General features: G+C 43.6%; 1 protein-coding gene across 11 annotated transcripts in view; it reads left to right on the top strand.

Annotated features, from left to right (window-relative positions):
* Nucleotides 1-16,746, top strand: part of ADD3 (adducin 3) — a 279,712-nt gene extending 262,966 nt beyond the window's left edge. For all 11 annotated transcript variants that reach the window (XM_068258770.1, XM_068258769.1, XM_068258768.1 and 8 more), the window contains one exon: nt 5,606-16,746. In XM_068258770.1, coding sequence (XP_068114871.1) covers nt 5,606-5,883 — 278 coding nt within the window. In that variant the 3' untranslated portion in view covers nt 5,884-16,746. The remainder of the gene's footprint in view (nt 1-5,605) is intronic.
* The last annotated feature ends 10,058 nt before the right edge of the window (nt 16,747-26,804 follow it).

The raw sequence follows: 26,804 nt of genomic DNA, 5'->3' as shown, positions 1-26,804 counted from the left end.
AGTCCCCACCCCCGACGCCAACCACCACCACAGGTATTTTACTGCCGTTGTGTAGAACATAGAGCTCTGTGCCAATTGTTCTGTTTGTTTGTTTGTTTTTAATGTTTTAAAACCTGAATCTGTTCCTGCATTGTGAATTTTTATCAGTTGGGCACAGCTGTTTCCCTCATTGTTTTACACTTTCCACCTTTTGAGGCAATGTCCGCACCCTTTGGTGTCACATGTCAAAGGTCACTGTCAGTTATACGTGGAAAACATGTCACTGTTTTTTTTTTTGTTTTGTTTGTTTTTTTTAACTGCTTCCCGGAATGAAGCAGTACTAATCTATGTCCAGCAGGTGGTGCTGCAGCTCTGACTGGACGTAGATTTTACTGCTTTGACACTCCGTGTTCCTGCCGATCTCGCCACTCTGCACCCGCCGCAATTTGCTCGTCTTATAGACGGCAGAGCTCTGTGAGCAGGTCAGGAGCCGCTTTCATTTGCTCCTGACCATGTTATCACTGTGACCCAATCACATTGGCTCACATTGATAGACAGCGTCAGGAGCCAATGAAAAGCGGGTCCTGACCAGCTAACAGTGCTCTGCCATCATAGAGATGACAGAGAGCAGAGCCTGCGGCGATGGGGCAGCGTTGACGCGCGAGCGGCGGGTATGTGTGATTCATTGGGCGGCGGCGGTTTACGGTACCAGCAGTCTCTGGTCCTTGTCCTTAAAGAGAATCTGTGCTGTGAAAATCTTGCATGAATAAAAGTACCAGCCTGTTTGTAGTCTTCTCCTAGCCCCCTCTGACGTTTTCGCTGCTCCTGCTGCTTTCTTGGTGATAAAATCACTGTTTTATTCATTGTTTTTGTAAACCATGAAGATGGCTGCCAAACAGGAAATACATCATCAGAGCAGGTGCTTGTTTGCAGAGGCTCCTCTCAAACGTGACTTCACTGCTGTAATATTTCTCCCACTTTTTGCCTTGCCTGCTTGTCTGGGCTTTGAAATGATCTTTCTGCATTCACAGCTGTTCACAAGGTCAGACAGGCTGGCTGTGAGCAGAGACCCTGGCTGTGACTCATACACACAGTACACACACAGAGCCTGCAGGGGGCATGGGAGAGGTGTGCGTAACTTCTCCCTATCACAGCAGATACCTCTCTGGGCTGACAAGGCTCGACAAGGCAGCCACTTCTGCTTGAAATCTAGCATTAGTCCTGCGTCTCCAGTGCATCGGCGAGAGATTTGGCCTTCTAGATCATCCCATCCAAGTGTAGACCAAGACTATTCCCGCTCCATGGTGCAATTTACTGTCAACCCTCCATTTGCCTCCTGCACCATTATCCCTCCACCGCCTTCCATAGCATAAGAGTATTGCTAGCCGAGTCTGTACAGCAGACTCCATATTGTGAATTGAATATTTGTCATCACTTTTTGGACAAAGAGCTAAAAGTTCAGCGTAACAGGCAGACCTCCCAACATTTCTACAGAGGCAGCTGGTAAGACACCTCTCAAACAGGGCAGTGTGTCAGGACCTTGAGAAAGTATAAACTGGGATAAACAGCTGTGCTTTAATTGTATAACGTGACTTTGATTATTTAAGGAGACACTGAATTGTCAAAAAAGCATCTTTTTATTTAATAAAAGTGTTGAACATAATAGCCCTAACTAAACCGCTGCATTCCCGACGCGTTAAACTATCTAAATCCCCCCCTAACTCCCTCTCCCCTGCAAAATCTACAACTTTCTTGGTCGTGGATGTCGCTGCCCTAAGCGCTTCCATGAGAGGCAGAGCTATGAGCTGCAGCCCTGCCTCACACGCGTCTGTCAGCGGTGGATCTCTGCTTCTCCCCCGCCCCTCTCAGTGAAGGAAGACAGTGGGGCGGAGGAGAGGCGGCGATCCGGGCTGACAGACGCGCTAAGAGGCAGAGCTGCAGCTCATAGCTCTGCCTCTCATGGAAGCGATGCCCCCGGGGAGTTTGGGGGTATTTAGTTAATTACAGCAGCGGGGATGCGGCAGTTTAGGTAGGGTAATAACTTATTAAATAAAAACTTTTTTTGAGACTTCAGAGTCTCTTTAAAGAGACTATGCAGTCTAAAATAAATATTGTATGTATCCCCTTCTCATAAGTTATGACTTACTTGGTCTTTTTTCTCTCCAACTCGCCCCACGTGTGACGGCTTTCTGCACATAGCCCCGCCCCCTTGCAGAGAGCGCCATAGGACTCCTCTGAAAGAGAGCGGGGCTACGTGCTTGAAGCACATGGGACACTTGGGGGTGAAGGGTGAGTTGGAATGAAAAGACAATTTGAATGAGTCGGAGAACTAGTAGTTATTTGAATAGATTGTCTGTGGAAAATGGCTATCTTTTAAGAATAGACTGGGTGGGCTTCAGCTAGGAGAAAAAATTAGAGAGTCTGTAATAAAAAAATAAAAAAAAAGTGCCCCTGGGAGGTGGTACTTACCTCGGGAGGGGGACGCCTCTAGATCCTAATGAGGCTTCCCCTGTCCTCCTGTGCAGCACAGGCCCAGCGCAGGGACCCCCGGAGAGCAGTAGAGGGCAATATTTACCTTTCCAATTCAGTGCAGGCACAGTACCATCTTCCCCCTCGGGCTCCAGTGGAAATAGTCCAACTACAATCTGGCTGGTCACTCCTGGTTTATACTCGATCCTAATTCAGGAGAGTTCTGGCCAGTGCAATCCCTCGGGCAGGTATACTCTATTGAACACAGAAGGATGCACTCCACAGGCTTGAACATGCGTTCACTTTACTGCATGTCGGTACACTACGTTACGGGCTCCGCCCTTCATCAGGTGGGGCGGAGCCCGTAACATGTAGTGTACTGACATGCAGTAAAGGGAACGTATGTTCAAGCCTGTGAAGTGCTTCCTTCTGTGTTCAATAGAAATAGTCCAAATAGCCTATCGGGCTCATATTTCCACCGGAGCCAGAGGGGGGATGATGGTGCTGCGCCTGCACTGGAACGGAAAGGTAAATATTGCCGCATGTTGCAAGCACCAGTACCAGGCGCATGTATGGAGAGGGGAATGCTTCTGGAGCAGCGTAGGGACATGTATAGGCCACGGACAGGTAATGTATACTTTACACAGAGCACAGGGGGGTGTCATTATTCATTAGGGGTGAAAGTGTCGGGGGTCTTGTCCGTTCCCGCCGCGCACCCGTTTGAGCAAGTCAGCCCAACCTCTTGCAGCATGCCCAATCGAGTGTGTGACCAATTTTCGTCCTGAAAATGGTCACATTGTTGGTCGGGCATGCACTTGGCGGCACTGATTTTCATCCACTTTGATTATAATAATCAAATTGGTTGGTCAATCGGCCGCCAAGTCACCTCAATTATGGCCACCTTGCCATACACATAATTTCTACCCAATCTTCCAAACAAATCGATTCCTACCACACACAGCACATCGATTTTCAATCAATTCCAGCAGAAAATATATGAAAAATCGATTGAACAGCAGTATATTGTTTTCTGCAGTGTAAAGCTACGGCCTGTCAATCTATCACCACTTCTGCCCCGCCCCCAATCGGTCTAGACTTGCCGTTCTGACCAAGCAATACTTTCTTGATTGATTTGTATTCAACGTCAATAGAAATCTGATCAATTCCCATCCGAATTGATCAGTAATTAGATGTGTGTATGGCCACCTTAACCTCCTGAGCGTTACGCCGCTCAGGAGGTTTTATTACTTTTTGCCCGATAATTATGTCTTTGTCCCTAATGACTGTAAAGCCTATAGCTAGCACTAGGCTAGCTAGTAGAAGTGTCCGGCACCCTTCGATCGCTGTCATGCGCAAACCCGATCCTCCCCATCGAGAGACCGGAGCTGTGCCGGGAGGCTGCGTGAGTACTGGATCCAGGGGGGTGGTAATGTATAAACGGGGGGGGGGGGGGGGGGGGGATCGCAGGGGAGCGGCAGGTGCCAGACACTTTTACTAGCTAGCCTAGTGCTGGCTAAAGGCTTTACAGCCATTAGGGACAATAATTTTATTATGGGGGACTCCTGGGGCCACAGAGCGGTATGCTTAACACAGTGTCAGGCATACCGCTAAGGAGGTTAAAGGACCACTGCTGCAGAAATCTTAAAATCTAAAATACATGTAAACGCAGACAAATAAGAAGCATGTTTCCTTGAGAGTAAAATGAGCCATAAATTACTTCTCTTCTAAATTGCTGTCACTTAGGCCTGTTTTCCACGGAATGTTGAGCGGTGTGCTCAGCGAGCAGTTACCAGGCAGTCACTAGCAGTTACCAGGCAGCAGTGAGCAGTTGTGAGAGTTTGAGAGGCATTTTACAGCCTACCAACAGTCCGTGGAAAAGAGGCCTAACAGTAGGTAGCAGAAATCTGTCATTACCGACAGGTTTTGGACTAGGGGGTTCTCAGCATGGCCTTTATTCTTTATAAAGACGCTCCCTGAAAAAGATTTATACAAAGATGCTAGCCAGCCTCCCTGCTCGCTGCACACTTTTTTGGCAGTTGGACATAAAGAAAACCCAGATAATCCCCCATAAAGAGATGGGCTAGTCCAAAACCTGTCAGTTCTGTCAGATTTCTACTACTTACTGTAAGTGACAGCAACATAGGCGAAAAGTAATTTATGGTTCATTTTACTCTGGAAGAAACGTACTTCTCAAAATTTAAAATAAATGTAAACAAATACAGATGAGATTTTTGCGACAATGGTCCTTTAACATTAAAACCAATGTTTTGGTACATGTAAGTACAGTGCTTGGATCAAAATGGCATGATAGTCCCGTAAAGCTTAAGTCTCACGTAGTAAGATTTGCCATTATTAGCACTGTATAGTACCACTGTACAACTTCTAATCACTACCCCCCTTTCTTCAATGTGGAGACAGTAAGAGGAATCCGAAAAGTAGGGGTGCCTGCAGTGGGTCTGATACTTGTATTGCATAAAAAATTTGTCCAAATAAGGTAGATCTATCAGAAGTTGTAAGGTGTGGGGGACAAGGGTGGAATCAAAAGTTGAGGTGTAGACAGATGAAAGGTTTGTTTAATAGAACAAGTTCTATTAAAGAGTCTGAAGCGATCAAAAATACTTTTTTTTTTTTTAATTTCATAATCCTCTTCAGCAGTATCAGCCAAAATGATTTGCCGCATCCCCGTGGCTGTCTGAGGTCTTTATCCCTCCCGAAATGCCCCGGGCAGAATCCTTTGTTAGGCAGAGCTTTGGGCTGTAGCTCTGCCTCCAGTCCATTCAATCGCCGCCTCTCCCCGCCCCTCTGTCTTCTTTCACTGAGAAGGGTGGGGAGAGGTGGCAATCAGCGGTGATTGACTGGACTGGAGACAGAGCTACAGCCCAAAGCTCTGCCTGCCCCAGGCAGCAAACTCTGCGACTTTGGAAAGTCGTAGGATTTTTGCCCTGGGATTTGGGGGGGGGGGGGGGGGAGATAAAGACCTTGTATAGCCGTGGGGATGCGGTGGATCATCTTGGCTGATATTGCTGAAGAGGATTCTGAAATAAAGAGGTATTTTTGATCGCTTGAGTCTGTTTAAAATTCTCTTCCAACAACTTTGAAGGTTTTCTTGTTCTTACCTGTGGCTTGTTTAACTCCTCCAAAACGTATCCCTCCACAGAACATCTGGATGATGCCGTGTTCCAATCGGATTCCCCCATCGTGGTTAATGGCAAGGAGGCCTTCAGACACCAGTTAGATGAAGACCTGGCAAGGCGCTTAAACCAGATTAGTATTGGAGACACCGTGGAGATCACAGTCCGGACCACCGAAAAGATAATCGAAGGGGACCTGACCCCAGAGGGCTCTCCCTCAAAATCTCCCAACAAAAAGAAGAAGAAATTCCGCACCCCTTCCTTCCTTAAGAAAAACAAAAAGAAGGATAAGCTGGAGGCATAAACTGTCTTGCCGGCAGAATGGGGCGGATTAAAGCAGGATTGGTAGGCAACACTTGTTTTGTGCTGGATGGACTTCGCTTGTTCCTGAGCTGCGTTTGGACGTTCAAAGTCCCAACTTTCTGCCACAGCTACTCTTTAGGACGCACTACAGAAAGCTGAACCCTCCAGCCTTATCTCTTCATGCTTTTTGCCCCCCTGGTTCTACCTGGATGAGGAGCCCCCCCCCCCTCTGCCCACATCGTAGTATCTCCTCTCTTATCGGGACTGCTCGTGGAGTCAGCTCGTCTATTTAATTCTACAAAGACACACAAAAACACAACTCTGGTGTTTTTGAAAAAAAAATGTTGTAGCTCAGTAAAAAGTTTTATTGCTGCAAAGCACATCTGGAATAAACCAGCCTGGGGTGTGCCATCAGATCTCATCTGATTGTCATTTCTGTCTGCATCTTAAATTTTTGGAAGGATTTTTTTTTTTAAGCTCAAACTGGAAAAAACAAAACAAAAATCTTTGGTTGTATTTTCCAACTACAGATGAGGTCTAAGAAAAACATCTCTATGCATTGTTTAAGTTGCATGCTGCACCCAAAAAGGTCATTTTAAGTATAGTTCCAGCAAATGATTTTTTTTTTTTTTTTTAAATGGAAAAAAAAACGTATAGTAGATAAAACGCCCTTTAAGGGCTTCACAGGGACTCTATGTAGAGTGATTATTTTGTTTTATTATGTTTAGTACTAAAAATATTTTATATATGGAAAATATAACCTGTTGCAAACATTTGAGCAGCGAAAGACTGACTCCCAATTTATTTTTTTATATGCATCTGCACAAAACTCTAAAATGTTTTAGTTTGTGGATCTATATTTTGTGCTGCTGTCTGCTCACCCCCATCAGAAGCCACGCCACTCTGCTATAGATTGGCAGGCATGAGAGGCTTTCCGCTCACCCCATCAGAAGCCCCACCTCTCTGCTAGAGATTGGTAGGCATGAGAAGCTGTCTGCTCTCTCCCATCAGAAGCCACACCTCTCTGCTAGAGATTGGCAGGCATGAGAGGTTGACCGCTCACCTCCATCAGAAGCCACGCCTCTCTGCTATAGATTGGCAGGCATGAGAGGCTTTCCGCCCACCCCATCAGAAGCCACACCTCTCTGCTAGAGATTGGTAGGCATGAGAAGCTGTCTGCTCTCTCCCATCAGAAGCCACACCTCTCTGCTAGAGATTGGCAGGCATGAGAAGTTGACCGCTCACCTCCATCAGAAGCCACGCCTCTCTGCTATAGATTGGCAGGCATGAGAGGCTTTCCGCCCACCCCATCAGAAGCCACACCTCTCTGCTAGAGATTGGTAGGCATGAGAGGTGGTCTGCTCTCTCCCATCAGAAGCCACACCTCTCTGCTAGAGATTGGTAGGCATGAGAGGTGGTCTGCTCTCTCCCATTAGAAACCACACCTCTCTGGTAGAGATTGGCAGGCATGATAGGCCTATAGTCAATGAGCTGCAAATAATTTAAGCTCCCATGCAGATCATATGTAGCTTGAACCTGGACCAGTAAAATTAAACTTCCTTTGATTTTGATTGATCCAGTTTCAAGCTGCATTCAAGCCAGACTTATTTTCATGGCTGTAACTCTGGTCAGGAAAACAGCACCATGAAGAGATCTATGCATTAGTGCAGCAGGTATCTTTTTATATTGCAAAAATTACAATTTATTACTTTACGATCAATTTATAAAAGTGTTCTAATACATAAAAATACAATGGCTTTATGATCAGTTGATTTACAAATTTTTTTTTTCAAAATTGTGCTAAATTCTGATCTTAAAAGGACACCTGAACGTAGAGGGTTATGGAGGTTGCCATATTTATTTCCAATACCAGTTGCCCGGCATCCAGCTGATTTCTTTGGCTGCAGTAGTATCTGGATCACGCAGCATGCAACTGAAGTCCGACTAGATTAGATTAAGTCAGACTTCAGTCAGAAACGTTTAATCTGCATGCTAGTTCAGGGTCTATGGCTAAGGATCAGCAAGACAGCCTGGCAACTGGTATTGTTTAAAAGGAAAATATGACCTCCCTATCCTTCTCATTTCAGGTGTCCTTTACACCAGTAGATCCTATGTCAAAGAAATAAAATTATCAACTGTAATAATTCATATATTCCTAATACAAAAAAAACATTTTAAATGGAAAAACTATTTTTTAAATATTTTTAGTACTAAATAAATATATCAAATGCATATAAAATAACGTTAAGGAAAGAGAAACTGAAATACTTTTTTACTTAAAAGAATGTGTTGCTATTCCACTGAGTTTTAGCCTGTGATTGATCATTTTTAACTGGATGTGGGTCTTTTCTTATTTGCTATGAATGTGTACCTGCAATAGCTATAAAAATAACTTCTCGATAATGTGTGACTAGCTTCAGAAACCGACGTCACTTCCAGATCGTTTAGCGTTATTGGCTATGAAATGACTGTTTCTCCATTTACAAGCATTAGAATCTTACCTTTAAGTATACGTTTAGCTTTTTTGCCAAATTTCATATTTACGCCACCATCTTTGCTGCCAAAGGGCTTTTTAAAGTGTTGCACAAAAGTGAACTTCAGTTTTTTCGTATTTTTAATGCAACATTGTACTGCACATAATTATTCAGGGTACTGATGAGAAAACTTCCAGTGTTTATTGTATTGCCTTTTCCCCCTCACTGTCATGTTCATTTAAATCACAACTTTGGCCAAATTTCTTTTTTTATGGTTTAGCTAGAATGGGAAGGCTTTTGTATGCTTTTGGTTGTCACAGCTGTCATCGTTCTCATTGAAGAGAATTCCTTTTAACTTGTAACAGTCACAGAAAGCGAGAGACAGACACAAGTATTTGGGGCAGGAAATCAGATGGCAGTAACTTAAGGTGAACCCGTGTAGAGAGTGATATACAGGCTGCCATATTTTTTTCCTTTTTTACCACTATCCACCACTACAGTATATCTTCGTCCTCTTTGACTTCATCTAAGTCACAGCTGTGCATGATTGGGCTTGCTCCTGTGCACACCTCTGGGACCATCTGCTGCAGCACTAATTGGTTAAAGGGATTATATGTTCCCTGAGCCAATAAGATTGATTTATGAATGTTTTTTACCATCAAAAATTTTCATTTTCTAAGTTCATAGTGAAAAATACTCACTGCAGCATTATTTCATTATCATTTTATTAAAATGCATAGAAAACAAAATTGTTTGAGGGGGAAAAAATCCCGTACATCTAGTTTGTCTAAAGCCTAGTTTTGAGATTTTTTTATTTAGGTGTCATAAGTAAGGATAAAGTTATTGCTGATTAAATGGGGACATAATTTAAATGTCAAAACTGCTCTGGTCCATAAGGGGAAAAGAGGTCTGGATGAGAAACTTTTAAAGCCGGAAAGCATTAGAGTCAGAGGATCAGCAAGCTAGCCAGGCAACTGGTACTGCTTAAAAGGAAATACATATAGCAGCCTACATATCGCTCTCACCTCGGGTCTTTAACAGGTTTTAACTTTCCACCAATTTACAGAAGTGAGGTTTTTTTTTTTTCTGCTGTGTTTTGCTATCAAACCGGTGTGCACCTCCTCCTCGCGTTAAGACAGAAAATTAAGAGATTTATTCAAATTTGGGACACAAAGGGCAATAAAAACTTGTAAACTTTTTCCACACTATCAAAATGTTGGCTTTAGTTAGGCTTTTATTAGTTCCAGAAACTATTATAACCTACAGCTTTCACCAAATGTGGATATTATTTGATTATATATATAAAAGTTGCACGTATCTGCACAGGGAATTCTAGTTAAGCATCAAGAAAAATTATATATTTTTGCACTTGCTAATCTGTTTTAGGACTGCTACAGGTTTTTCTTGTAATTTTTTTTTTGGGGGGGGGAGAGAAGGGGTTCAAATATATTTTTATCCAGAACTTGAATTAATTAGAAAAAAAAATACAGAATGGGGAGTAAAAGTATTCTCACTCGTTTGTTAGAAATGGGGAAGATTTATAGGCATGTGAAAGTTTAGATTTGATAGAGAGGACTTTTTGTTGGTTAGTATACCGAGTGTTCTATTTTCCGTTAGTAGGATTTTATTTAACAGAACATTGAAAGGGGAATTGAGAAGGCGGGAGAAAGTGAAATTAAATTCATCAAAAAGATTTTTTAGCAGCACCAAAGATGGCCCCATTTATACGAAGAAAACATGCTGAAGTATTTAAATATAGGGTTAAAGAGACACTTAAGCCTACTAAAAAAATCCGTTTTACTCGCCTGAGGCCTGCGCAGTAAGCCTGTCGGCCCGAAAACGACAGTAGCTGGCGGCGTGGGACAGGATACAATCGCGACTGTGAGGGCACCAGGCAGCTGCAGGGTGGTAGAAACCCCAGGAGAGTAAAACTGATTTTTTTTTTTTTTTGTAGGCTTGAGGGATCCCTTTAAGGCTACTTTTACAGGGGCACGTTGTGTTGCAAGAAATGATCGCATAGCAATTGCAATCCTCTCTAATAATCTCCCTGTGTCGCTGCTTCCAGCTGTCCATGTCCCGTTTTTTTGCTGCTGCGCATGTGCACAGTACGGACAGCTGGACGGGACCGAGGGAGTGAGGTGGGCGGGTGCGTGCACACTGACTGGCGGCGGCAAAAAAAGACCTAGAGCCAGTTTATAAACGTGCTTAGGTCTCCTAGTTTGATAATATTGTAATTGTATGCTTAACATAAGGGTGGAAGAATCTGAGCGAGGGTAGCTGTGCATTACTGGACGATGTGCACATTTATACTTGAAGTGAAGCATACATTTCATTAACTGTATGCGTCGTAAAGCACAGTGTGACCTCTACCCTCCGTTGCAATCCTGCATTTGTGTGATGTAACGTCCCAGTGTGATACTAGCCTAAACTTTAGCAGTGGTAAGCAGAATGTTATGGGGTGTTTTTTTTTTTCTTAACCTGCGAAAGAAAAAAAATGCAACGGTACCGTATATAAAATTACAATTAGCAGAATTGCAGAGGCTGTGCCTTCTACTGTGAAAAACTATACATGCTTTCGATTTGTGGATTTGATGGTGGTGTTTGGATGAAGGAGCAAAGCAATTCTGCAATGTAAGTAATGGCTGAAATTCAAAGCCTGAGCCCTGTTTAAGGGCTCCTTCACATTGCGCTCCGTTCACTTTAGCGTTCGCATCTTGTGTTTTTTAGTGGTTTTTCCTTCTTCTCCCGGCGCTCGGGTGAGTGCTGCGGTTTTTGTAAAGCGCTTCAAGAAGTGCTTTTTCAGAGCGATTGTTTTTTTCACTTCCTTGACGCAAGTCAGGAAGTGAACTCTTTGACCGGGAAAAGAATAGATACAATGACCGCTATTCATAAAGCATGACTTTACCGACCATTTAACAATGTGTCCATTCATAAAAGCTTTTTCCGCATGAAAAGCTACAATTCCTGAGCAGTGCGGGAAATTACCGCCTTATGCGGTGATTATCACAATACATGTCACTGTCAATTCATAAAGATTAGAACAGGCTGAATGTGAATGGAGAATCCTGGCTGTTTAGCTAATGCGATAAGCCAGCAGATGACGCCAAGCTAATAGAGACAGACCTCCCAGGCAGCTGCAGTGAGAGCAGAGCAAAAAATGCATCCCGGAATACCAAGGCTGTGTTTAACCCCTAGGGTACCTGTTTTTAGATAAATTTCACATCAGAAAGCCTGAATGTGTAACATTTCTTGAAGTTTCTTCTAAGCTGTGGCAATTAGATTGTTTAGAAAGACTAATAGACAAATTCAGAGAAGATTCAGGGCAAGGAGAGGCAGTTTAAAAAAAAAATTGCAATGTAAAGGGATGCTGGGGCTGCCTCCTTTATAGTAACTTTGTCTTTGCACAGAGAAAATGGAACAACTCAGCAGCACCGCTAGTTTAGCGCGGGAATTCCCCGACCTTTTATCGCAAGTGTAAACATTTTTATGGCTTAGCACCCAAAAGTCTAAAATACCGACGCGGTGTTTTCCCTCCAAGATTTTTTTTTGTCGCAAAAATGTTTTATGAATAGAGCCCAATGTATTTATACTTAAAAATGCGAACGCAATCGCTGCACAAAGCGATTTCGTGATCGTTTTGCGTTTTTCCTATTCCTTCCATTGAGGAACAATCACCTCAAATATGGTCCATGCAGCACTTTGCTGAACGCACAGCTCACGAACTGCGCTGATATGAACCTTCTCATAGACATTCATTGCACAAGCGTTTTGGGGGCGATTTTAATCGTCTGCATTTGAAAAAAGGCCGGAAACGCCTCTAGTGTGAACGAGCCCTAAGAGATTGATTTGAAACTAAAGGCTGGTACACACTGTGCAATTTTTCCATCAGATCAACTTTCTGGCATGTTCGATATGCTTCCGCTGAAGAAGGGAATTGATTTTATGTAGTAGTGATCTGAAAATCCAATCTGCTTCTGATGAAGAACTGAATAGAAGTATAGATCAACCTGTCAATCTGACAGGGAAAATTGCGCGTGGTCCAGCCTCAAGTCCCTACTCCAGACCAAATGTTATATTTTAGATAAAGCGAGGGTTGGGACCCCTTTAGGATTTTAATTGCTGTTGTGTTTCCTCATCAGCGAATATTTTCAGGTCCACTTTTAAAAATTCTATACGTTTTTTTGTTTGAATGCCTGAACTCTTGCACAAGACAGAAGGAAAACAGAGAACTGCACCCTGTATGTATTTAGAGTTTAGCCTAATTCCGTCTCATCTGACTAATCACAAGTGTAATTTGATCTCACCTGTGTCGGCTCAGGAATTTCGGCAGTCCTCGACAGAGCAGCTAATTTGTAAACACAGGATGTTAACAATATGTCTGCCTCCATGAAAGCAGGAAGTAGATATGCTGCAGATTTATCACTGGATTTGTCGGCTGTAACAAATGTTTTAACCGCTTCCGGACCACGTTGGTAGAAATCTACATCCTGCAGGTGGCTGCGCAGCTCTGACAGCATGTAGATTTCACCTTCCGCTACCACTGATTTCACAGCTCTACACCCGACGCATTTCAGTCACCCTGCTGTCTATAATAGGCAGAGCTCTGTGAGCAGGTCAGGAGCCGCTTTTATTGGTTCCTGACCATGTGATCACTGAGTCAATCTCATTGGCTTACATTGATGGACGCGTCAGGAGCCAATAAAAGTGTCTCCTGACCGGCTCACACAGCTCTGCTGTTATGGAAATGTGTGGTGATTTGTCGGGAAGGCGCCGTTTTTCCATTGGGGTCTGTTTAATTGGGAAAGAAGCAAGGGTAATTATACATGGACACAAATAGCAGTAACAACCTGACAGATTTTAAGTCTTTGTCATTCTGACAAATCAAAAATGGACTCTTATTGGACTCTACTCTTAACACTTACGGTGATTTGTAGTGTTGCGGTACTGTGCCCCGCCGCAGCTCATTGCGAGGGCAATGTGAGTCCATGGAGATTTGCACACTATGGTGATGAGGTGTGACGGAATTAGCGAAGTCGATGCGAAACCACCGCAAACTCTGCAGTGTGTTGTTGCATGATCCATGCCCAGGCCCGGATTTACATCACAGGAGCCTATAGGCACAGATGTCCTGTCACCCTATACTTCGCCCTCCAAGGACCTACTAACACCCCGCAAACCGCACTGCAAGTGTGCTGGCTGCCCCACCTGTCACTTCCCTTACTTCCTTTGTCCATCACAGGTGCCGCTTAGTAGAAGGTAACCAGAAGTACCCTCAATATTAAGTAGCTAGAGCAGGCTTGGGCAAACTTGGCCCTCCAGCTGTTACGGAACTAGTCCCACAATGCATTGCAGGAGTCTGACAGCCACAGTCATGACTCATAAAGGCAAATGCATTGTGGGACTTGTAGTTCCGTAACAGCTGAAGGGCCAAGTTTGCCCATGCCTGAGCCTAGAGTATTAGGTAGCTAGAGGAACCTTCGTATTAAATAGCTAAAGGTGCCCCTGACTAAAGGGAGATGTAATGCCGAGAGCTGGATGAGTAACCCCTTATTTACACTCCCATCAGGACTCTGAATAGGGAAGGTGAGGGGATTGAGCCGCCTTTCCATAATGAGGCGCCTGTAGGCACGTGCCTACAGTGCCTTATGGTAAATCCGACCCTGTCCATGCCTACCTTACGTATTATTGCATTGCCATAGACTTGCATTGCTGCATAAGTGTGCACAAGTGGTGCAGGCACACATGCGCAGTGACAGAAATCCAGTGATGTACTCCCTGTCCAGCATGTAGTATGTCACTGGGGGGGGGTAGGGGCGCGACGCTACGTATACTACTCTTTCAGTGCAATCTGCCGCAGGGTAATATTCACGAGCGAATGGTGTGGTGCAATCATCCTCCCGCAGGACAATTGCACCACAATGTGAAATTAGCCTAAGCGTTGTCCTGTTTCTCCACTCTCCAAAACTTTGGCAAGTTGTTACAGCTGTTTGTGATACGTCTTGCCTTTCACTAGAAAATATTAAGATGCAAAAACAAATTGCTACTTGCATGCAGATTTATTGCAACTTGTGTGCAGCTTGCTATTGGGCCAATCAGATGAGGGTCATGTTTCTTTTGATTGGCCCAATCACAGGCTGAATGCAATCTGGAATGATTAGCCTCTTGTTGATTACCGTTACCTGTTACAGAAGCAGGAAGTGGGGAAACTCTGCCTACTGGAACAAGAACAACACTGAAAGCTCGCTAGAGCATCTACTCTAAGACAAACCACAATTCTAATTTTCTTAGTCATTTGTGGCAAAGGATGACTGAAGTGAGAAGAATATGGAGGCTGCCATATTTATTTTAAACAATACCAGTTCCCTGGTAGCCCTGCTGGTCTATTTGGATGCAATAGTGTCTTGAGTAACACCTGAATCAAGCATGCAGATAATCTTGTCAGATCTAACAATAATGTCAGATACACCTGATCTGCTGCATGCTTGTTCAGGGTCTATTGCTAAGGCTGCTTTCACACAGGGACGTTACAGGCGCACGTTAGTGCAGCCTGTAACGCTCCCCCAACGCACAGCAATGTAACACAAGTGGGCTGTTCACACTGCCCACGTTGTGTTACATAGTAATGCAGCAAAGTGCTGTATGCTGTGCGTTCTACGCGGCTAAGCCACGTTAGACTGTTTGCACGTGCTCAGTCATGTTGGGGAGGAGGGGAGAGCGGCCGGGCACATGGCTAATTAATATTCACTGCACTCAGTGACGTGCAGTGTTTACTTCCTGGAGCGGCCGCTCTGTGCGGCGATTGGCCGGGCAGGACCACGTGATGCCGCATACGTCCAAGAGTACGCATCACGGACGCCAGAGTGAGCTGCACAACGCGGCTCACTCCGACGTCCACACCAGAGAGCACCAGGCACGTTATGTGCCCTATAACTTCCCCTAAACGCAACGTCCTGGTGTGTAACTAGCCTAAAAGTATTAGAGGTGTAGGATCAGCAGGGCAGCCAGGCAACTGGTATTGCTTGAAGCGAGAGGGATATGGAGGCTGCCATAGTTAGTTCCTTGTTTTGTTTTAGTTTTCCTTTAAGGTCCCTGTTAAGATGCCCACATACTTGTAGATTTTCCCCATCGGTTAGTCGCAGATTTGATAATTATCAAATCTACCAGAAATCTATGACCCAACATAGAAAATTGTCATTGATCTGACTAAATGGAAGATCTCAATAGATCGCAGGCATATAGCGCTGCATCTCATGCAGATATGTATTTAATATCTATAGGCAGTGTAGAAGGAATCGATCCCTCTATCCGATTCAAATTTAGTTGTTTTTGCCAGATCAGGTAGCAATCTATAAATGTATGAGCATCTTATAAATATAGGATTACATTTTTCTGCCTTTTTGTTCTTTTGACCCCTCATTAGTTAAGATTGTTTTCTCAGACTATGAAATTAAGCTCTTCTAGTACATTCAGATTGTGTGCTTTTGTTCCATTTTTTTTTTAATCCTCTAAAGGGTACCTGTAGCCTCCCCTAAAAAGTTAGATACTTACCTCAATAGGGCCTTTGTATGATTTTGAGGCTTCCCTGATCCTCCACATGCCCTCCGCTGCCAGCAAGGACCCTCTAAAGAATGTGACAAGTGGAAGACGGTCGCGGCTGGCAACAGAGTTGTGGACATCGGGGGAGCACACACCCTACTGACATAAGTATCTTTTTTATTTTTATTTTTTTATGATTCTCCAGGTTTACTTTATGCTTTACTGGAAAATACTGCAGGACACACCAGAATGTTGGTATAGGAGTTGTGTATAATATATTTTGACCTTTCTGAATCTTATCGGGATAGATACTGGACTATAAATGTTAAACCTTCTCCCATTATTAACGCATACCAGAAAATTGAGCTAATTTGTGAGATGCCTTCTTTAAAATTTGAACTATCTGAAATGTGTTATTTTTGTTTTTATTTTTGTGCTATTTTTACGTTGTATTACAACTCATAGGAACAAAAGTCTGTGAACTATGCTACATATAACTTTTTTCTAAATAATAAAAAAAAAAGTATACAGAAATGTCTATATAAATATATATATATCTATATGGATGCAATGTGCATAAATATTTTTAAAAAAAATGCGGTCTCATGCTGTATGCACCTTTTTCTCCCCCCCCCCCCCCCCCCCTCCCTCCGCAAATGCCTCTATATACTTGCTTCAGCCTAAAAAGAATGAGCCATTTGAAATTGTCCTGTGGAACGATATTATATATGTTACCCTGAAAATTGCTGATAGTTGTATTGCTAATTAACGTTGGATCACAAATAAAAACAGTATTTTAAGTAGAGAAATTTTTGTAATTTCACCTTTTTAATAAAGATGAGTTAATCTTGGAATTTTGGAGCCTGTATGTTTCCTAAAGCCGTCTCTGTAGATTGAAAATGTAATATGGGTAAAGTGACACTGGAGCGAAAAAAACTTATGATGAATTGTATATAGTACGGATAATTAATTAAACATTTAGTAGCAAAGAAAAGTCTTATATATTTTTATTTTCAGTTATATAGCATTTTTTCTATAACATTGCATCATTCTCTAATATTTTCAGTTTACACATTGAGCTCTGTATATTACATGATGAAACCGAGCAGAGCTAATGACCCTTTGAACTTCCTGGCAGAAAAATCTTAAACTAGAAACCGTGAGACAAGTTGAGATAAATGCTTCAGAAAATAGCATTGCTCTCTGAGCTCTCCGACTAATTCAGTCAGAGACGCTCTTTTGCGTAGATACCAGCTGAAGTTTAACTCTTTATGTACTGGAAACAATATGAGACTCATATCTTTGCTACTGATATAATGAATTGTATGTGTAGTACACCTAAGAAATAGAATGTAAGTTTATTTTCACTTCAGATTCCCTTCAAGGAACTAGAAATCATAAGAGATCCGACAAACTTAAACCTAACTGTTTACAGACTGCGCTAATTGAAATCTACACCCTATGTGGGAGCTGTTATTCCTGCCGGCCATAGGTTTCAATTAGTGCGCCACACGGACCTGCCAATCGCACTGCTCTCCTGCTGCTGCAGCCCATTTGCCATGCTTGTGGGTATGACAGCAGAGCTCCGTGAGCCGGTCAGGAGACTATTTTATTGGCTCCTGACCCCATGATCACTGCGAGTCTATCTCATCGGCTCACTTTAGTCACAGGGTCAGGAGCCAATAAAATCTGCTCCTGACCGGGTCACAGAGCTCTGCTGTCATAGTGATGGCGGAGGGAGTGAGCTTCAGCAACGCAAGAGTGGCGGTAGCAGCGAATCCGTGCTGCCTGACATCTGTAGGCGCTGTTTTTCGTACTAGCAGTCTCTAGTTCTTAAAGTGTACCTGAGACAAAAATGTTTGTTTATATCTATCCATCTATCTAAAAACACTAACCCGTCCAGAGATGGAGCTGTCCTCATCAGCTGAGGTAAGGAGTTCCGTAATGTAGGAGCAGCATGACAGAAAGCTCTGGGACCAAAAGTTTTGGACTCTCGGTATGACTAGATTAGAACCTGTGGATCTGAGATTGCAGGGATTGCTACACAGCTGCAACGTTTCTTTCAAGTATCCATGGCTCAGATTATGTAGTGATTTAAATTAAGGGGCCTGAGACTGCTTGTACTGAAGTGGTTAATCTGGGTCATATCAACATTTACGGAGTTGCTAAATTAGCCTCATTGTAGGTGTGCATGCACCTGTAAATGCGTTCTTTAATAGTTTTTTTTTCTTTAATAAAAACGTGGTCAGTGCAGGTGCCAGACAAGACTGCAGTTACGCAGTTGCTACATTGAGGCTAGAGCAGGCATGGGCAAACTCTGCCCTCCAGCTGTTACAGAACTACAAGTCCCACGATGCATTTTCCTTTGAGTCATGACTGTGGCTGTCAGACTCCTGCAATGTATTGTGGGACTTGTAGTTCCTTAACAGCTGGAGGGCCAAGTTTGCCCATGCCTTGGCTAGAGTCACGCTTATTTGAATTGCATGGGTTTTTGAAAACGTATGCAAGAACCCACATGATGGCCTATGAGCGGCACAAAAAATGCATTGATGAGCGTTTTTAAAAGGCATCTAAAATGCATAACAAATTCATTCTTTCTGCATACTGTATGTGGAACGCATGCGTTCTACATGCACTGCTTTCCTATGTTGGGGGGGGGGGGGGGAACATGCATTGAAAATTTTTTAAATATGAATGTTTCTTACATATATGAGTGAATGTTGTTTACAAAACGTGAACGCGGGAAAAACGCCCATGGCAGAAAACTAGTTTTCTGCATGGACAAGTGTGACCCTAGGCTTGGTCATCACATAAGGCCTGACACCCATTACAAAGCGCTATCGCAATCACTAGTGGTTTTAATTGGTGTTATGTAAGTGATTTTGGTAACCATTGTAAAAAGTGTAAGCTTTTTGCCAGCGATTGTGATAGCGATTTGCAATTTTAAATTCTTTCAAATTATTTTTTTTTAACAGTTTGCAGTAATTGAAGTGCGATTTGCGCTTGTGATTCCCGTCAATAGAACGAGAATTGCATCGCAATCGCCCAAAGACGCTGCATGCAGCGCATTTGCGATTGATCGAAATTGCAAAGGCTGCAGTGTGAATGTTTAGATTGCGATACATTAGTAGCAGCGCTTAGCTGATCACCAGCGATCCGTAAAGCGCTGAAAAAGCTTCAAGCGTGAACCAGCCCTTGTTCACACTATGACCGCTTTTTTTTAAGCGCTGGGGTTTTTTAAAGGCGCTTGTACAATGATTTCCTGTGTGAATATTCTCACATGAGCGATGAGCTTTCTTTCCAATCACAGATGCTGCTCCTGCACCATTTCCTGAGCGTTTGCGATTCAATGCAAGGTATAGGGAAATCGCTAAACGTTTGAAAAAGCACCTGGGAAAGGGATTTTGTGTGCGCTTTTCATCACAAAGTACATTACAAGTTATTTAGTTCCAGGTCAAAGAGTTTGCTTCCTGATTGTTTCTTTAAGGGCTCTTTCACACTACAGGCAGCAGAGAAAAGGCAAAACGCTGCGTTTTGGCTGCTGGCGTTTTTAAGGCGTTTTAACGCCCATACATTAGTATCAATTGTAATGAGAAACGCAGCGGTAGGCCCAGAAAAAGCGCCTGGGAGCGTTGAAACGCAACGCTCCAAAACGCGGCGTTAAGTGTGAATGTTAAAATGAAAGTCTATGGACTTTCCTTTTACCTAGGAAAACGCCAACTTCGGCCGTGGCGTTAAAACGCCGAAAAAGCCCTCTGGTGTGAAAGGGCCCTAAAGAGAATCTGTATTGTTAAAATCGCACAAAAGTAAACATACCAGTGCGTTAGGGGACATCTCCTATTCACCTCTGTCACAATTTTGCCGCTCCCCGCTGCATTAAAAGTGGTCAAAAACGGTTTTAAAAAGTTTGTTTATAAACAAACAAAATGGCCACCAAAACAGGAAGTAGGTTGATGTACACTATGTCCACACATAGAAAATACATCCATACTCAAGCAGGCTGTATACAGCTTTCCTTTTGAATCTCAAGAGATCATTTGTGTGTTTTTTTTTCCCTGCAGCTCTCACCCACTGAAGAGTTACAGGCTAATTGTTTCTTCCTGCAGACAGCTCTGCCCGTGTTTGTAATTCCTCAGCATGTGACTCCTTTCACAAGAGAGGATTTATCCAGCTTGCAAAAGATGAGAGCAGAGAAAAGCTGGCTAATGTAACACGCACGCACGCACGCACGCACACACACACACCCACGATCAACACTGAAGAGTTGGCAGCCTTCCAGACACAGGGCGACAAGTCCTACAGGGGAAAGATAAGCTGATTTATTACAGAGACGGTGATAGTAGAAAGTGCTGCAGTAAGCCAGAGCACATTGGAATAGGTTTAGGAACTTGTAGGATGGTAGAAAACGGGATGACATTTTTTGTTAGTCTCTAAAAACAAAATAATTGCCTAACAATAGCACTTAGAAAAGCGCTTCTAAAAATCTCTTATCGATCAGAAAGTGCTGGGAAAAGCACTTTCAAAAGTGCACACAAAAGAGCTCAGTGCTTGCAATTGTTCTGGCGATTCCTAATGTGAACAAGGCCTGAGGCAGGGGTCATACCTGAGTCAGCGGAAAACTGCTGCAGTCTGTTGGCAATGGGGAAATCGCATGCGATGTGTGGGGGAGGGGTAAAAAAAAGCAGCAGTTATTGAGATGCTTCGGAAAAATGCACATTACTTCCTATCGATTGCCCAGAAGGAAGCAATGCGGGGCAGAAAACGCAGGGTGTGTGTGTGTGATCCCTGCCTGGCCGTGGGAGGCTACAGGACAGCTAAGCTGAGTTCATATATTTGCTAGGTGATGGGCGGGTACATAATGAACCTAATGTGCAGGCAGCAGAACAACGTTGGAATGTGTAATCTCTGGATTTGCGCTCTCTGGCCTCCCACCTGTGCAGCAGATGCCTGATTTTAGGACACCTCTGCGGTGCAGGCTGCTCTGTGGAACTTGCTCAGATTCCGCACCTGAACTCATAGCCTGCAGAGCACATGCTGATGCCGGAGGCTATGGCTATAGGATGCCCAAGACTAGATGATGAACTACTGCTGGGTAAAGGAGGTGGCTGTGTAATGCACCTCATGTGCACGCTGCAACATAAAGATGTGTGCTGCCTGCAGACTGTGTGCCACTTATAAATTTCGGAGGTGCCAAGCAGGTCTAGTAATGTCATGTGAGATGCCAGCCAGGCGCTTGACTAAATTAGCCAGGCAGAGCACCCAGGTAAACTGTGCCAGGGAGAACACTGAGCCTGGACTTGTTGTCTACGCCATCTTTGTGAAAGTGTTGGCTTGGCCACTGCAATGCATGGGAGATGTAATTTATTATTATTGTACCACCACCACTGCATCTGTGAGCTGCACTTTCAGAAGATGGAGCTGCGCATTTAGACAGGAAACTAGGGAGCTGCCCTCTAAGGGTGGGAATTAAAGCATTACCTACCTTCATAGAGAACCTACGCTGAAGCATAAAGACTTGTACTTACCTGGGGCTTTCTCGCCGTCCTCCTGAGCTGCTCCTGCAGTGAGCCCTGGTAATCGGTGACTACTGCGCATGCGCAGTCCTGGCCACATTACCATAGCCGAGAGCATTCTGAGCCTGCACAGTTAAAGGCGCAGAACACTCCCGGAAGCTTGAACGCTAATAAAGGAGGCGTGCAGCCAGGTCTGAGCATGCACAGTAGTCCCTCAGTCAGGGACTGTACTAGGGCGGACATAAGGGCTGGAGCCCATGGCCTACAGGGGGCTGGAGGAAGCCCAGGTAAGTATGCATCCTTATGTTTAACAATTTAAGGATCACAGGCTTTACCCCCGCTAAAGACCAGGCCATTTTTTCTCTAAAATAGGCCACTGCAGCTTTAAGGCCAAGCTGCAGGGCCGCACAACACAGCCTATGACAGCCGATCACCTCTGTGCCTCTGGAGGGGACGGCCGTGTCACACGGCTGTCCCCAGTACAGCGCTGCTGTAGATCGCAGCGCCGTACACCCTAATTAGGTGGCGGTTTCGGCGTCTAACAGTCTCCGAGCGGCGGTCTCCTGCAAACTGAAGCCCAAGGACTTTACGCCGATCAGAGTTAGGCAATCCTGGGGCTGCCGCCGTGGCCACACTCGTTGGCGTGACTCGGTCGCTAGTAGTTAAACTCACGTTTGTTTGCTCTGCACAGCCTAAAGCAAAATGAGACCGGGATGTGGGTGCTCTGTTCTGCTATTTATTGTTTATGTAGGACTGTTACTTATTCATTTTTTTATTGATATAAATTAAAGTAAAAAAATAAATATTAAAAACACTCCTTGTTATGCAATTTTCCTGTGCTCCTATACAAAGTACAGGAGCACAAATGCACCGGAAATGCAGCAGGCTGGCGCTTGTGATTCAGTACATGAATCGTGGTGCTGTAGCAATCGGCAAAACACATGGGATCCAATAAGATCGTAAGAGCCCTTTTCCACTAGGCACGTTTTGGAGTCCCTACACATACTGCTCTTACAGGGACACTGATGGTACACTGGCCAGACACAGACTACTAGCACAAACCCGTACAGTGGTTTGCAAAAGTATTCGGCCCCCTTGAAGTTTTCCACCTTTTGTCATATTACTGCCACAAACTTGAATCAATTTTATTGGAATTTCATGTGAAAGACCAGTGCAAAGTGGTGTACATGTGAGAAGTGGAACGAAAATCATACATGGTTCCAAACATAAAAAAAAAACTGCAAAGTGAGGTGTGCGTAATTATTCAGCCCCCTGAGTCAATACTTTGTAGAACCACATTTTGCTGCAATTACAGCTACCAGTCTTTTAGGGTATGTCTTTACCAGCTTTGCACATCTAGAGACCGAAATCCTTGCCCATTCTTATTTGCAAAACAGCTCCAGCTCAGTCACATTAGATGGACAGCGTTCGAGAATCTGTGGCAAGATCTGAAAACTGCTGTTCACAATTAGATTTAGATCTGGACTTTGACTGGGCCATTCTAACACATGGATATGTTTTGTTTTAAACCATTCCATTGTTGCCCTGGCTTTATTTTGATGGTCGTTGTCCTGCTTGAAGGTGAACCTCCACCCCAGTCTCAAGTCTTTTGCAGACTCCAAGAGGTTTTCTTCCAAGATTGCCCTGTATTTGGCTCCATCCATCTTCCAATCAACTCTGACCAGCTTCCCTGCTGTAGAGAAGCACTCCCGGAGCATGATGCTGCCACCACCATATTTGACAGTGGGGATGGTGTGTTCAGAGTGATGTGCAGTGTTAGTTTTCCGCCACACATAGCGTTTTGGCCAAAAAGTTCCATTTTGGTCTCATCTGACCAGAGTACCTTCTTCCACATGTTTGTTGTGTCCCCCACATGGCTGGTGGCAAACTGCAAATGGGACTTCTTATGCTTTTCAGTTAACAATGGCTTTCTTCTTGACACTCTTCCATAAAGGCCAACTTTGTGCAGTGCACGACTAATAGTTGTCCTATGGACAGATTCCCACACCTGAGCTGTAGATCTCTGCAGCTCGTCCAGTCACCATGGGACTCTTGACTGCATTTCTGATCAGTGCTCTCCTTGTTCGGCCTGTGAGATTAGGTGGATGGCCTTGTCTTGGTAGGTTTACAGTTGTGCCATACTTCTTACATTTCTGAATGATCGCTTGAACAGTGCTCCGTGGGATGTTCAAGGCTTTGGAAATCTTTTTGTAGCCTAAGCCTGCTTTAAATTTCTCAATAACTTTATCCCTGACCTGTCTGGTGTGTTCTTTGGATTTCATGGTGTTGTTGCTTCCAATATTATCTTATACAACCTCTGAGGCCCTCACAGAGCAGCTGTATTTGTACTGACATTAGATTACACACAGGTGCACTCTATTTAGTCATTAGCACTCATCAGGCAAGGTCTATGGGCAACTGACTGCACTCAGACCAAAGGGGGCAGAATAATTACGCACACCACACTTTGCAGTTATTTATTTGTAAAAAATGTTTGGAATCATGTATGATTTTCGTTGCACTTCTCATGTGTACACCACTTTGTATTGGTCTATCACGTGGTATTCCAATAAAATTGATTCATTTTTGTGGCAGTAATATGACAAAATGTGGAAAACTTCAAGGGGGCCAAATACTTTTGCAAACCACTGTACACAGCCCACTCCAAATTAGAAAAAAAAGTGTCCCCCAAGAATAAATTCAGCACAGCCTACAAAATAACCTTCCTGTCCAAAGCAGTTGATGGCTTATTATTTACAATTCTCTGCACCATCCCACAAAATGATAGCACTGGCAACATCTTACACACAATGCCAGAAAAAAAAATCTCTCACTATAAGACGAGTGGCTGAACTGTGTCATTGCCGAGCAGTTCAGCATCCCATCTGCTGCCCGCCAGTGCAATTTAAATGCAGCTGAATTGCAGCAGTAGCAACACGTGTTAAGCGCTGACATGAGGTGGTGCAATCTAAAGCGGCAAAGCACTGGCACCAAATGCAGCAGGAACATTGGAGCACACTGAAAACAAAACCACATGCGGTTTTACCTGCAAAGAGGCTCAATTTGCAGTCCAGAGAAGATGGGTATCAGCTTGCCATTGGCAGGTTTTGGTGCGCCGTATCAATTGTTATGTATAGAGTGCTTGTGGGGCCCCATTGTAAAACTTGCATCGGGGCCCACAGCTCCTTAGCTACGCCACTGATAAAAACCCTTTATTGTGGTTGGGTGGACACTGGTTACAGCAGTGGGGGAAAGAAATATCTTTCCCCTACTGCTGTAACCACTGTGTCCACGGACCACAATAAAGGGTTTTTATGCAGCTGCTGACATATAAGGGAAAGCACTATCCATCAGAAATCTGTATTGGGGGGATCACTAGACACCAGTGAACTCTATAGGGGAAAAAAGAGAGGGGGGGGGGGGGGGGGGAATAGACACCAGGAAACTGTATTGGGAGGGAGGGGGCCACTAGACACTGGGGAACTGTACAAGGGAAGGGAGAGTTGCCATTGGACACCAAGGAACTGTGTAGAGGAGGGAGGAGGGCCACAAGAGAACTGTATAGAGGGAGGGGGTCCATTAGACACCAGGGAACTTTATAAGGGAGGGAGGTGGCCACTAGAGATTAGACCACGACTTGGTCCCAGTGTTTAATTTCCGCCCACTTTGTATTTGAGTTTGACACCCCAGCCCTAGCGGCATCTCAGAGAGCACAGAGGGATCAGCGCGCATGTCAGATATAAAGCTTGTGGCCGTCAGAGAAATTATGTTTGTGAAAACCTCTGTTCAGGTAGGCACTCAGATTATGAGAGTATATTATGGTAGCCACTAATGATCCAATCTTTTTCATCCAATCTTACCATTTCTATCTAATATAAGGGAACTGCCTATAGCATCCAATTCATATATTCCATCAGTTTACTCTTCTACGACATAGATTTGGTAAGATTGTATGAAAAAGATTGGATCATTAGTGGCAACCCTTAAGCTCAACACACACCATACAATGTTGGTTGTACAATCTTACCACTTTCATGTAGTATAAGAGCTTATCCAATAAATCATTCAAGGTATTTTCAATCTGTTGGCCCTTATACTACATAGATTTGGTAAATCTGTACAACCAAGATTGTATGGTGTGTGTTGAGCTTTAGAGGGATTGCTACCCGTAGAATACCGGTGGTCAGTAACATACAAATTTATGCAAATAATACAGAACTAGGCAAATTTTGTGCAAAAATGTATGCAGCTTGAGTTGAAACTACTAAATTTGTATAATTTTGTATTAGGCCAGGGTCACACGTATTTGAATCGCATGCGCTTTAGAAAATGCATGAAAAAACACACCTGATGATAGTCTATGGGCCGCACAAAAGATGCATTGGTATGCGGTTTTTAATGGGTTTTTAGATGGGTTTTTAACCACTTGAGGACCGTGGGCTTTACCCCCCTTAAGGACCAGAGCCTTTTTCTCCATTCAGACCACTGCAGCTTTCACGGTTTATTGCTCGCTCATACAACCTACCACCTAAATGAATTTTGGCTCCTTTTCTTGTCACTAATAAAGCTTTCTTTTGGTGCTATTTGATTGCTGCTGCGATTTTTACTTTTTATTATATTCATCAAAAAGACATGAATTTTGTCAAAAAATGATTTTTTTAACTTTCTGTGCTGACATTTTTCAAATAAAGTAAAATTTCTGTATACATGCAGCACGAAAAATGTGGACAAACATGTTTTTGATTAAAAAAAAACCCATTCAGCCTATATTTTTTGGTTTGGGTAAAAGTTATAGCGTTTACAAACTATGGTGCAAAAAGTGAATTTTCCTATTTTCCAGCATCTCTGACTTTTCTGACCCCCTGTCATGTTTCATGAGGGGCTAGAATTCCAGGATAGTATAAATACCCCCCAAATGACCCCATTTTGGAAAGAAGACATCCCAAAGTATTCAGTGAGAGGCATAGTGAGTTCATAGAATATAATATTTTTTGTCACAAGCGGAAAATGACACTTTGTGACAAAAAAAAAAGTTTCCATTTCTTCTAACTTGCGACAAAAAAAAATGAAATCTGCCACGGACTCACCATGCCCCTCTCTGAATACCTTGAAGTGTCTACTTTCCAAAATGGGGTCATTTTTGGGGTGTGTTTACTGTCCTGACATTTTGGGGGGTGCTAAATTGTAAGCACCCCTGTAAAGCCTAAAGGTGCTCATTGGACTTTGGGGCCCTTAGCGCAGTTAGGCTGCAAAAAAGTGCCACACATGTGGTATTGCCGTACTCAGGAGAAGTAGTATAATGTGTTTTGTGGTGTATTTTTACACATACCCATGCTGGGTGGGAGAAATAATTGTTTGTAAATGACAATTGTTTGACAATTGTTTGTAAATGACAGAGA

This window comes from Hyperolius riggenbachi, chromosome 10, assembly GCF_040937935.1.
Source record: "Hyperolius riggenbachi isolate aHypRig1 chromosome 10, aHypRig1.pri, whole genome shotgun sequence".
Taxonomy (NCBI): Eukaryota; Metazoa; Chordata; class Amphibia; order Anura; family Hyperoliidae; genus Hyperolius; species Hyperolius riggenbachi.
Note: the sequence above shows the minus strand (reverse complement) of the source record. Positions and strands in the feature narration are given on the sequence as shown.